At 37.6% G+C, this 13,532-nt stretch overlaps 1 protein-coding gene across 1 annotated transcript; it reads left to right on the top strand.

Annotated features, from left to right (window-relative positions):
• Positions 1–944: 944 nt before the first annotated feature.
• On the top strand, positions 945–12,585 carry e2f5 (E2F transcription factor 5). The gene is made up of 8 exons (XM_049482502.1): positions 945–1,315; positions 3,531–3,640; positions 3,769–3,934; positions 6,380–6,484; positions 6,578–6,866; positions 8,572–8,748; positions 9,658–9,696; positions 11,215–12,585. Exons 1-8 carry the CDS (start codon positions 1,184–1,186, stop codon positions 11,322–11,324), a joined length of 1,128 nt encoding a protein of 375 aa, XP_049338459.1. The 5' UTR covers positions 945–1,183; the 3' UTR covers positions 11,325–12,585.
• The last annotated feature ends 947 nt before the right edge of the window (positions 12,586–13,532 follow it).

Here is a 13,532-nt window from a genome sequence, read left to right as displayed (position 1 = left end):
AATATTTAATTCAGTATCAGTATTCAGAGGTGGATCCGGGCTCTTACAGGTTAAACTCTATTTATGAATGCCCTGATATTGTCAAAATCTGAAGCTGCATTTTGTTCATTTGAATAAATGATACACTGCCTGCCCCCCCACCCCAAAAAAGTAAATGATATGGGGTTGATGCTGCAGTTGGTCTGCAGGTTTAGGTTCAGCAACAGTATGTGCTGAAAGAATGAGGTCAGCTGACTACCTGAATATAGTGAATATAGACCAGGTTATTACATCAATGGATTTTTTCTTCCCTGATGACAATGCCAGAATTAATGGGGCTGGAATTGTGAAAGAGTGGTTTAGGGAACATTATTAGATCATTATTATATTAGATCATTATTTTCACACATGGATTGTTCACCACAGAGTCCAGATCTTAACCTCATTGAGATGAAACAATGCCACAGTGAATGCGTCCTTCAATTAAAGTTAAAGGCAGGTTAACAAAATATTAAAGTGTGTGACCTTTTTATTGGGCAGGCAGTTTATTGACCTATTTTGGGTAAATTGAAAAAATGCAAACCCTGTTTTTATTAGTTTATTAGAGTATTAATGTTGATAAACAAAGCCCAACACCAATACAAAACTTGCATTCATCCATAAAACCTCTTTAATATGATCATTTAATTATTAGTTTATTTTTGTAGGTGTGTATTTTATTGCAGTCCTTCACTCTTAGTTGTATTTAAAATTTAGTAGCTTCACCTTTTCTCCCCTAGTTGTATTTATTTATATATTTTGACTATTTCCCACTTTTCTACTGTATTTTACATCATTTTAATTTTGAAAATTCAATAAAAAGGGTCAAAGCTAACTGTTGAACAGGTTGCCAGGGTAACGGTAACAAAACGTCATTTCCTTTCATTTAAAATCCCTGAGCTCTGAGGAGCAGTTTTAGCCCTGAGGTAAAAAAAAAAAAAAAAAAAACACCAAACAAACAGCAGGAGCGGAGTTTCTCACTCAGCCCGCGGATAAACCCCCCGCCCACATACACACCGCGGACCCAGAACCAGACCTCTGACCTGCCCTCAGCCCGGGCGGTGTTAGTGTTAACCCGGGCGGTGTGAGTTACGGAGCGCGGTGCGGGCGGTGTGTCGGTGTTACTGCGGGCGGTGTGTCAGCCGGCTGGCGGCGGTGTGTGAGGATGAGCTGCTCGGGTCGCTCCCCGTCGGCTCCGCTCGGCTCCAGCCGCCATGAGAAGAGTCTGGGTCTGCTCGCCATCAAGTTCGTGACTCTGCTGCAGGAGGCGAAGGACGGAGTACTCGACCTAAAAGTGGTAAATTTAACCCTAAATTTAGTTTATAAACTGAGAGAGTTAAAGATGAACTAACGCCGTGTTCAGTTCCCAAACCAAGAGACTTAACCCTGACTTTAGTCCTTGAACAGAGAGAGGTAACGGTGGGTTACGTTTTTAAAGAGAGAGGGTTAACGCTGGATTAAGTCCTTAAACTGAGCTAGTTAACCCTGAGTTTAGTCCTTAAAAAGCGAGAGGTAACGGTGGGTTACGTTTTTAAACAGAGCGGGTTAACCCTGAGTTTAATCCTTAAACAGAGAGAGGTAACGCTGGGTTAAGTTTTTAAACAGAGAGAGTTAACGCTGGGTTAAGTCCTTAAACAGAGAGAGTTAACCCTGAGTTTAGTCCTTAAACAGAGAGAGGTAACGGTGGGTTAAGTCCTTAAACAGAGAGAGTTAACCCTGAGTTTAGTCCTTAAACAGAGAGAGGTAACGGTGGGTTAAGTCCTTAAACAGAGAGAGTTAACGCTGGGTTTAGTCCCTAAACAGAGAGAGATAATTAATGCTGGATTAACGCTGTGTTCAGTTCTTAAACTAAGAGACTTAACCCTGAATTAACACTGGGTTCAGTTCTTAAACTGGGAGAGTTAAATATGGATTAACGCTGGGTTCAGTTCATAAACTAAGAGTTAACCCTGGATTAAGGCTGGGTTCAGTTCATAAACTGAGAGAGTTAACCCTGGATTAAGCCTGAGTTCAAATTATAAACTGAGAGGGTTAACCATGGATTAAGGCTGAGTTCAGTTCATAAACTGAGAGGGTTAACCCTGGATTAAGCCTGAGTTCAGATTATAAACTGAGAGGGTTAACCCTGGATTAGGGCTAAATTCAGATTATAAACAGAGAGGGTTAACCCTGGATTAAGGCTGAGTTCAGTTCACAAACTGAGAGAGTAAACCCTGTATTAGGGCTAAATTCAGATTATAAACAGAGAGGGTTAACCCTGGATTAAGCCTGAGTTCAGATTATAAACTGAGAGGGTTAACCCTGGATTAAGCCTGAGTTCAGATTATTAACTGAGAGGGTTAACCCTGGATTAAGGCTGAGTTCAGTTTATAAACTGAGAGAGTTAACCCTGGATTAAGGCTGAGTTCAGTTCACAAACTGAGAGAGTAAACCCTGTATTAGGGCTAAATTCAGATTATAAACAGAGAGGGTTAACCCTGGATTAAGCCTGAGTTCAGATTATAAACTGAGAGGGTTAACCCTGGATTAAGGTTGAGTTCAGTTTATAAACTGAGAGAGTTAACCCTGGATTAAGGCTGAGTTCAGTTCACAAATTGAGAGGGTTAACCCTGGATTAAGGCTGAGTTCAGTTAATAAACTGAGAGGGTTAACCCTGGATTAGGGCTGAGTTCAGTTTATAAACTGAGAGGGTTAACCCTGGATTAAGGCTGAGTTCAGTTCTTAATCTGAGAGAGTTAACCCTGGATTAGGGCTGAGTTCAGTTCTTAATCTGAGAGAGTTAACCCTGGATTAGGGCTGAGTTCAGTTTATAAACTGAGAGGGTTAACCCTGCATTAACGCTGAGTTCAGTTTATTAACTGAGAGAGTTAATGCTGAGATTAGTTTAGTTTAACACTGAAAACATTAGCTAACTATTTTTTTTATAATCAACTGCACTCAATCAAAATCAGGCATTTTTTTTATCTACAACAATCTGCAAAATTATAGACATTAATATATTAAATTGAGGATAAAAGACTTTTTTTTTAAATGGAGAGAACAGATTGTTAAAGAGGGATTCAAATTGCATAAATTAAGGGGATGGCTTGTTAAATTCAGAGATTTATTAAATGAAGGAAACTGTGTACTAACCTTGGAAATGTTTTAAATCTCTGTTATTATTATTTTACCTTGATACCTAATGGGTTCCATTGGTTGTTTCCTCAATTTTGATGATTTTAAAGCATTAAGTCATTAATCTGATCTTTTAAAAGACGTGGTGTTTATTAGATTATTGTAGATTTTAGAAGTAAATGGTACACAATGATGAATGCCTCATTTCTGGCAGGTGTAGGGATCATTCTTAACTAAATGTCTCCTGTTGTGCCCCCTCCCCCTCCTCTTTTGTCCTGAACTACCTCTAACCCGAATTGCTAATCCGCCTCTAAAGTTCACGCTGGGATCTCTTGTTCTACCAGCTGTTTTTGTTCTGGTGTAACGTGAACTTGTTTCGCCTCCTCTTTATTTTGCAGGCTGCAGACAGTTTGGCTGTCAAACAGAAAAGAAGAATCTATGATATCACAAATGTTCTCGAAGGGATTGGACTCATCGAGAAAAAGACCAAAAACACCATCCAATGGAAGTGAGTGGAAAAGCATGAAAATATTATCCCACCACCCACTTAAAAAAAAAAAAAAATTAGATAAAAGCTGGTATTTTCTCACCTTTGTAGATTGAATTTAGAGTAATGCACTCTGTTTTGTTGTCTAGAGGAGAAGGTTCAGACTGCCAGCCACAGGAGCTCTTGGAGCAGGTGGAGATTTTGAAGGCACAGATATCTGAACTGGAGAAGCAGGAAAGGGAACTGGACATGCAGAAAGTTTTTCTACAGCAGAGTCTCAAACATCTGAAAGAAGACCCCAACAGCAACAGATATCCTTTTAGCAGTTTCCAGTAAGTGTGGCTGAGAATTCACTTTTAAACAGGGCTGGTATATTTTATTAATAAAGAGCAACATATTTCAGTTATTAATGTAAGTAAAATGTCTTAGAGTGTAGTTACTCTTTAAGACATATTTAAGTAGTATAGATTTTTCTGCAAACTAACCTGCCATGTGTGACTATTTTCTGTAATTCTTCGTAATTCTTATGCGAATAAACATGAAACAAACTATAAAAAATCGGCCTAGTGTTACTGCAGCTGTTACTGACTGATGTTTATTACAGGGAGCTTTTAAGTCTATGCCAGATATTCATTCATTCATTCATTTATTTTGTCATCAGCAAAAATTGTATTAAATTGTAAAGTTTCAAATATTTTAATAATGAATGTGATTCATTTAGATTAATTAATCACAGAGTCTGAAATTAGATAAACTGTTTAAATCACCTGATTTTTTTTTTCTTCATCCAGAGGATGTTGTCCAGTACTGAGACTGTATTTTTAGGAAATTTATATTAGGGATAATTCACTTACAGACTGTAAAACATTTTGCAGAACATGGTGCTAACAAGGCCAGCCCCTCTGTGTGTAATCTACTTCAGGCAAGCCAATTTCTCTGTGCATAACAATGTTTTGGTTAAGTAAAACCTCAAGCCTTCCTGCATACAATTTTAATATATAATTTACTTGTCCTTCGAAGTCAGCTCTGGCAACAAGTTTCATTCCAAAACAGTGCTGTATCCTGGTAGATGCATGCAGCCGTAGATACATTTATCCATGTTGTGGTTTTGGTTTAAAAATAAAAAAAATAGTTTGGTGAGTTAACAAGTATGTTCATGCCAGTGTGACTCTTGCTCAACAGTTTCTCTCTGCATGTGGTCAGGGCATGATGTTGTGAAATAATGTGGGTAGCTGAAGCTTTGCACTGGCTTGTGCATGCCATTATCTGAACACTTGGCTGAAGAGAGATGTTTATCTAGGCTATCTCTTAGTAATTGAGATTTAAGTTTGTCCTGGCAGTTTGGCTGTTTCAGGTAATCCCCACCCTTAAGAGGTCAGGAAGTGGTGTAATCTCAGCACTATTGTTTGGTGAATCACATCTAATTATGAGTAACTGCTCACCAGTGGCTTTGTGCCGTTACTGAGAGTCCTGTTTTTCCAGTCTGCAGTTTAAGCTTTTCACTTTATGAATGATTTTCAGGACTGGATTTCAACCCACACTCTTTTTCTCCTTTGAATTTTATTCCCACAGGCTCTGTTTAGCTCTAAAATTCATTAACGGCTAAAAGTAAAGCAAGATTTATAGAAAATGGCTTCTACTACTCCTAATCGGAAAGTGTGTGACGAGATCTCGTGGCACAGTACGTGAGCTCCACGCGACAGTACGTGAGCTCCGCGGTACAGTTAAAAAGCTCTGCGCGACAGTGCTCTTACTGTCCCAAAGATTCACAGCCCTAGTAAATACTGTAAATTGCACTTCAAGCAGAGTCTTAATATGACTGGTTATGGTTATGCATAGTTAAATTACAAGAAATTTAGGAGAAAAAACACTAACCATAGGCTTAATATGACTGGTTGTGGTTTGCACTATATAAGACCTAGAAAAGTTTTACTTTTAATTTTAATTCTTCTTCCTCTTCTTCTATTTCTTTTTCATATAAAATCAATGTGTGAGAGAGACCCGTCTGTTAAGTGTGCATTATATGATTTTGTCACATAAAACTAATTTTCAAGCAATTTAATTTTTTGAAGTTTTCTTAAAAATGTTATTTTTAAATCTCGTCTCGTCCTCGTAACCCAGTATCGTGTCTCGTATCGTCTCGTGATATTAGTGTCTCGTCACACCCCTAGTAATAATCAATGCACTCTGCTCACGGTTCATTTTGATTCACGATTCTAGATGCACAATTTGATTTTCTCTCAATATTTGGAAAAAAAAATTAATAACACGAAATAAAAAGAAGAAAAAGTCTCAATTTTTCCATCGCAATGCTTCTTGTGATGATGCTTTTTTGGCACAGAAAATTCCAAGTAATTAAGTGTTTGCAGTGTTATTTTGTCTCAACCTTTCTGCAAACCCATCTTAAAGTGTTTAAACAGACTGGGATGATCATTGTCACAAATTTACGCTTCAGAAATCTCAACTAGTTCTCCAATGGGGACAGTTCTCCATGCCTTTGTAAAGTGTGATTTTTACATTATCTTTTTGGACAATGCATGCAACTTCCAGGAAAAGATGTTGACTTCAAGGCTGCATATGTTGCTCTAAGGTTTTAATGTACATTTCTGTATTAATACTGCTATCAAAAAGTGCACCAACAACCCCTTACCATGGCAGACCCTGACTTTTGGACTTGTTGTTGATAACAGTCTGGATGGTCCTTTTATCTTTTGTTAATTTGTCCTCTACAAGTATTTTTCCTTTACCTTGGTTACATATAATTATGTGACGCACGAGGACATATGTGATGTGTTCAGTGGCGACACTCTCCTGGCAGTAATGGCTCCTGCTGGGACACAGCTAGAGGTTCCAGTTCCTGAAGTGGTAAGCTGTAACCAGTGTACAATAATACAGAAAGAAAAAGAAAAAACTGTTGTTGGAGTTCCCATTTTGTTTTTGTTGCTTCTGTTATTTTAGTCTCATAATGGTCAGAAGAGATACCAGGTGAATCTGCGGAGTGACTCGGCTCCTATCCAGGTGATGCTGATTAACAGGAAGACGAGCGGCTCTAAGCCTGTTGTATTCTCTGTCCCGCCTCCGGACGACGTGTCTGCCATGCCCACTCCGCCCAGCACACCTGCTGGTTTGCAGAGATACCCCATCTCTTCGTCAGACCCCTGCGGATTGGAGCACAGCCAGCTGGAGAGTCCAGCATCTCCTGAGATCCAGCTCACACCCTCCTCCAGTCCTCCAGATGTTCATATGGGTAAAAAGTCCCCTCAGTTTAAAGTGATATTTTACATATTTTGCATAAATCACAGAATAGAGCAATTATAATCCTGAAAAGAATTGAAGCAACTTATGAGCTTTTTGATTCTAAAATGTTGATGCATTAGATGCATCAAGGTCCTGTTTCAAAAGGTGGTTTTAGAGAAGCTTTTAAACTAACTCACTCCATATGGTAAACAGTTATTTGCTGTATGGCACTGCTGCACTTTTATGTACAGTTGAACCAATAAGAGAGCTATTTTTGAGACATTTTTATTACTTTCTTTAAAGTCAAAAGTTTACATGCATTTCATTAGTATTTGGTACAATTGCTTTTAAACTTTACGACTTGGGTCAAACATTTCTGGTTATCTTTTCACAAGCTTCTCACAATAGTCGGTAGGAATTTAGACCCATTACTTTTGACAGAACTGGTGTAACTGAGCCATGCTCACACCTGCCTTTTCATCTGTGTCCATACATTTTCAATAAGATTGAGATCAGTGCTTTGTGATTGCAATTCCAAAATATTGACTTTATTATCCTTAAGCCACTTTGTAATCAGTTTGGCGGTGTTCTTTGGGTCATTGTCCAACTGAAAGACCCATTTACGCCAAAGCTTTAATTTCCTGGCTGATTTTTTTAGATGTTGCCTCAGTGTTGCCACATAATGTTATTTTCTTATGATGCTTATCTATATTGTAAAGTGCACCAGTCTTCCCTCAGCAAAACAACCCCACAATATGATGCTGCCACCCCCATGTTTCACAGTTGGGATGGTATTCTATGGCTTTCAAGCTTCTTCCTTTTTCCTCCAAACATTAAGATGGTAATCGTGGCCAAACAATTCAAATTTAGTTTGTCAGACGACAGGACAAGTTTCCAAAAATGTAAGTCTTTGTTTCTGTGTGCATTTGCAAACATTAATCTGTTTTTTTTAGCTTTCTTTTGGAGTAATGGCTCTTTCCTGGCAGAATGGCCTTTCAGCCCATGACTATACAGTCCTTGTTTCACTGTGGATAATGAGACACTCTCACCAGCTTCCGCAGCATCTTCACAAGGTCTTTTGCATTTGTTCTTGGGTTGATTTTGCACATTTTGAACCTAAGCATTTTCATCTCTGGGACCCAGAAGCCGTCTTTTTCCTGAGTGGTATAATGGCTGGACATTTCCATCTCATTTGTACTTGCCTATAATTTTTTGTACAAGTGAACGAGGCACCTTCAGGCATCTAAAAATTGGCACCCAAAGATTACCCAGACTTGTGAAAGTCCACAATTCTCTTCCTGATATTTTGGCTGATTTCTTTAGACTTTCCCCATAATGTCATAAAAAGAAGCAGTATGTTTCAGGTATACCTTAAAACATTCATCCACAGGTGTGTTTCTAATTTACTCCAAAGTTGCCAATAAAATTAAATCTGAAGTTTCCAAAGACATGACATTATCATATGGGCTGTCTCAAATTGTTTAAAGACATGGTCATCTTATTGTATGTAAACGTTTGACTTTGCAGAAAGTAATAACCATGTTCAGACAGTGGAAAAATGTGTATGTTTTTTTCATATAGCGCAAGTAAACTTCTGGTCTTTTCTCAACTGTTCATTTTATGTTTACATTTAGCAATTTCCAGTTTAGCAATTTTCAATTGCTTTCATTACTGATGTTTGCAGTGTTTATGCTGTTTTCTTCCCCCATCTTAAGAGTGCCACCCTGAGTCACCTGGAAGCCAGTGCTTGCTGATGCAGGAGCCCATGGTTGGTAGTGAGGCAGTAGTGCAGCTGCATGGGGCGCTTGGTGGCCAGGATATGCAGTCCATGCTGGATGTGGGAAGTCTATTCAGACTAAACAATATGGACCAAATGAAGGAGGAAAGAGAAGGTAAATAACTCATTAACAGTCATTAGTTTATTTATTTAGTGTGTTTCACTTAGTAAGCGACACAGAGTAGTTTGGTATAATTTTGATTATACAAAAAAGGAGCACAATGCAAAACCCTGGGGAAAACAAGAGATTAATTTATGCTTCTGCATAAAATCTATGCCATATCCAATACATATACAGTGGTATGAAAAAGTTTGGGCACCTCTGATAATTTTCATGATTTTCCTTTATAAATCATTGGTTGTTCAAATGAGCAATTTCAGTTAAATATATCATATAGCAGATGAAATCAGTGATATTTGAGAAGTGAAATGAAGTTTAATTTTTTTACAGGAAGTGCGCAATAGGCAGGTGCAAAATTTTGGGCACCCCAACAGAAAAATGACCTCCATGTTTAGTAGATCCTCCTTTTGTAGAAATAACAGCTTCTAAACACTTCCTATAGCTTTCAATGAGAATCTGGCATCTAGTTGAAGGTATTTTGGACCATACAACGTTCTGGAATTGCCATCTTCATTATTCTTTGTATGTGTACATCTGCATGAATGCTTTAGTATATTTTGAGCAGTGTTTAGGGTCGTTGTCTTGTTGAAGTATTCAGCCCCGGCGCAATTTCCAAGTTTACCACTGATTCTTGAACATTGTTCTCGAGAATCTGCTGATATTGACTGGAATCCATGCAACTTTCAAATTTAACAAGAAATTATGCATGTACATAGGCACCAGACCTTAGGAATTTTCCTAAACAGGGATCAGGCCTAATTTTAAATGAAGATTTTCCATTCAAAATAAAATTTTGTCTAGGACTAGGTCTAATCCCTGACAGAAAACCAACCAATAGAGTATTAATAATATTGACTCTAATGCTATTACGCTTTAAATGTTAAAGTTTTTTGTGTCTTTCAGGTGTTGCTGACCTCATAGATGAACTTATGTCGTCCGACGGTAAGTCAGGATTAAATCAGCCCTCGTGAAAGAGGAGTACCTGCCTCTTCAGTGATAAACGAACTTGATTATTTAGGTTATCCCATAAGCATGTTCACCAAAGTCGCCTATAAAGTTCCAACAACTTTTTCGTACCGTATTCAGGACTCTTTTAAAAGATTTATTTTTGTTATTTGGAAAGTGATTGATTAAAATGTACTGGAGATTTTCAGATTTCCTGAGTCTTAAGTATCAGGATTATTATATCTGGATAGACTGTCTTCGATGGCAGTGTTTATTGTATTGGTATTTATTGTCATGGTCACTGACAACTTATTGAAAGTCAAAGTAGAAAGATTTTGTTCTAAATTATTTTATATAATTTCTACTGGTCTGTTCATCATGACATTTTGATACAATAAAAAGAACAGCTGTCAAAGATGCATGCAGTTCCAGTTAAAGGTTTGGACATCCAGGAATATCATCCAAATTATGAAGAAAAACGTTTATTAAAAAAAAAAAGTTAAACAAACTAGAATATGTCTTATATTTTAAAATCTTCAAAGTAGCACCTCTTGTTTAGATGACAGCATTGCACATCTTGGCTGGATTTTCTCAGTCAGCTTTATAAGGTAGAGTCACCTGGAATTCAGGCTTTCAGTTAACAGCTGTGCTGAACTTGTCAAGAGTTAATCACATGAATTTCTTGCTCCTCTTAATGAGTTTGAGAGCATCAGGTATAAAGTAGTGAAGAGGTAGAGTTGGTATACAGTAAATAGCTCTGTTTGAGTAATGTTCTAATCTATATTATGGCAGGAATAACTCAAACTTTACTTTTCTATAACTAAGTATAGGAAAAAAAAACTTTAAGAAGTGAAGGTGGCCGTCTAAAAAAAATTCAAGAACTTTGAAAGACCATCAAAAACGTTATGATGAAACTGGCTCTCATCATGACCGCCCCATGAAATCGCAAGTTAACAGAACTCCAGATAAGAGCCACCTAAATGCTTCACAGAGTATGTTAGTTTGTTTAACACTTAAGTTTACTAAATTATTCATTATCTGTTCCTTCATAGTTTGGATGACTTCAGTATTTAGTTACAATGTAAAAATTATAATTGAAATAAAAGAAACAGCAAATATGAATATGAAGCAGGTACATTGTTCACTGAGTTTACTGTGACTAAAATTCCAGAACTGCTCAGTTTCTGAAGTTCAGCAACTGTTGTAGAATGCTATCAGTAACAGTATCGTAGATAACATTTGATTTAAGAGCAGTTGTCAGCTTTGTTTTTACTTGTATCGGACTTCGCAGCTCCTTGCTGTCTTTTATAGGTCTTGCTTTTTTTTGTAAGTGGTAAATTATCAGCACTGAGTGAGTGTCTAAATATTCTGTTTGAACATGGATCCAGGAAATGGTGTAAAACTTCACCTTAGCCTTATCTGCATGATTTGTGAATCCCTCCTCACTACGGTTATGTGGGAGTCTCTCTGTGTTTGTATAGTTGCACATGCACTAATTTATTTCTGTCTCTGTAGTTTTTCCTCTGCTACGACTCTCGCCCAACCCGGGTGTGGATTACAACTTCAACCTGGATGACAACGAGGGCGTCTGTGACCTGTTCGATGTACACATTCTTAATTATTAAGAAAAGATGGACGCATCAGTGGGTTTTGGCGTGACCGGCCGCACGACTCTGTTTACTCTGAGCAGAGATCCGAGTCGTTCTCTCTTCCATGGCAACGATCCACAGCACTGCCACTGGCAAACGCCAACGACTTACATTCCAACACACTGACACAGTGACCTCCACACACACACACACACACACACCACTACAGCTTTGATTTGCATTAATATTCCAACTCCCCTTCAGTGGAGTGTGCTTTACTGTTACTCCCTCTCTCTGATGCAGGGCTGGATGTTGTGAATGTTTACTAGAATTTGGTTTGGAAGCTTCAGGCATTAACTTTTTAAAGTTTGGTTGACAGAGATGGTTGTCAACAGTAATTCTGTTCTGTTTGGGGGGGCTTTGCAAACTTATGGTAGCCCATTCCCTTCACTTAAAAAAAAAAAGCTATCTCATTATTTGGAGATTCTACCTCCTTTTGGAATAACTGTATTTGTAAGTGCTATCTTATTTTGAGATTCTAGGTCAGTGTTTTAAACTTTACATTGGCTTAGTATTATTTTGACCTTCAAATTCATTATAGTGAGATGCTATGTTGTTATTTAAAGTACTTTTAGTATTTCAAAATTGATTTGGCTTCTCAACTAACTATTTCAAAAATAATAAGGGAATATCTCAGAATAATGAGAGATAATTTAATACAGTTATGTGCTGGATTTGTTTTCTACATGGCTTCCATACAAACTACATTAATAGTAGTTTTGTTTTTCTTATTTTTTAGCTGTTACTCAAAGATGTGCCTTAGGATGGTAGTCCTGTTTATAGGTCTTTTCAACAGAGCTGTGAAATCGTAGGGGTTTTGCCATTATACAGATTACATAGTGATCTGGGTAATCATTTGTATTTGTTTATAGTATGTTTTTGGTTGGTTGATTTGTTTTGTATGTATGAAGAATTGTGGTGCTGCCTTATATTTCAGCCTCAGGCGTTTACTTTAATGTTCTATTGGATAAAGAAAAATATTTAAGTGATTTTTTTTTTGTAAAATAACCTGAAGATGGTTGTTTAATTTAATTATCATTTCAAGTTTTCCTAAACGAGCCAATGTTAAGCTGTTAAAGCTGCCTTTAATTATCTATAGGGCAAACCGGGCAAATAATTGTGCCTTTTGTAGCACTTTTTGAATATGTGCTTCCTTTGTTTGTGTTGTTTTTCTAATTGAAGCAGTGATTTGGTTTGTTTTATGTTTTTTTTTGCACATTTTTTATAAAAAAAATGTTTATAAAAAAAAATATTTGCATTTGTTAATTGGTGTGGTCTCATTTGTGTTTGCAGTGTGCATCCAACCACATTCATTGGTCTATGTCATAGGTCGGCAATAGGCGGCCCGCGGGCCAGATGCGGCCCGCAAGCAAGAAACATCTGGCCCGTGAGGTTGAACTATAATGAAAAAAAAAAATCGGACTGTCCGTCTCAAAAAATGCTCTTTATTTAGAAACTTAATTTTCCAAAACAGAAAATTTTATTAAAGATTTTTTGATAGAGCCACGGGCTGTTAGATAACTGCTAGCTTCTTTATTCTGTTTTTTTTTTTTTATTCGTTTGTTTTTTTTTATTTAACAAACAGGTATATCATTAATAGTGCCCCCAATGGTCAGTCCACAGATTTCACCCACATCAGCCCACTTGAATGTCTGCTTGTCATTTTAAGAGCGCCCTCCCGCCACCGCGCCCAAGTGCTTGTGGCCCGCCATGTAATGGCTTGGAAAAAATCTGGCCCGCGGCCAAACTTAATTGCCGACCCCTGGTCTATGTAATAGTGATTGCATCTTCGTGCACATTCAAAAAACAGCTTTCTGCTGTTATAAAAAGCAGTTTTAAATTATAATTCCATTTATTAAGGGAAAAAATAATGACAAACTCCTACCTGCTTCAGCAGCATCTTCATAAGGTCTCTTGCTTTTGTTTTTGGGTTGATTTGTACATTTCGGACCAAAGCACATTCATCTCTCCCGTCTACTTCCTCAGCGGTATGATTGCTGGACATTCCCATCTTGTTTGTACTTGCATATAATTGTTTGTACAAGTGAAGGAGGCACCTTTAGGAATCTGGACCATTTCAACTTTCCCCCAAAGATAAACCAGACTTTTGTTGCCAATACAAATAATTCAGTAGCTTTTAAAGATAAATGCAGACATTGTGTATGTATCTTTGGAAGACATATA

The sequence above is a fragment of the Astyanax mexicanus genome, chromosome 8 (genome assembly GCF_023375975.1).
Source record: "Astyanax mexicanus isolate ESR-SI-001 chromosome 8, AstMex3_surface, whole genome shotgun sequence".
NCBI classification, from domain to species: domain Eukaryota; kingdom Metazoa; phylum Chordata; class Actinopteri; order Characiformes; family Acestrorhamphidae; genus Astyanax; species Astyanax mexicanus.
The sequence above is the reverse complement of the archived record's forward strand: the minus strand, read 5'-3'. Positions and strand labels throughout refer to the sequence as shown.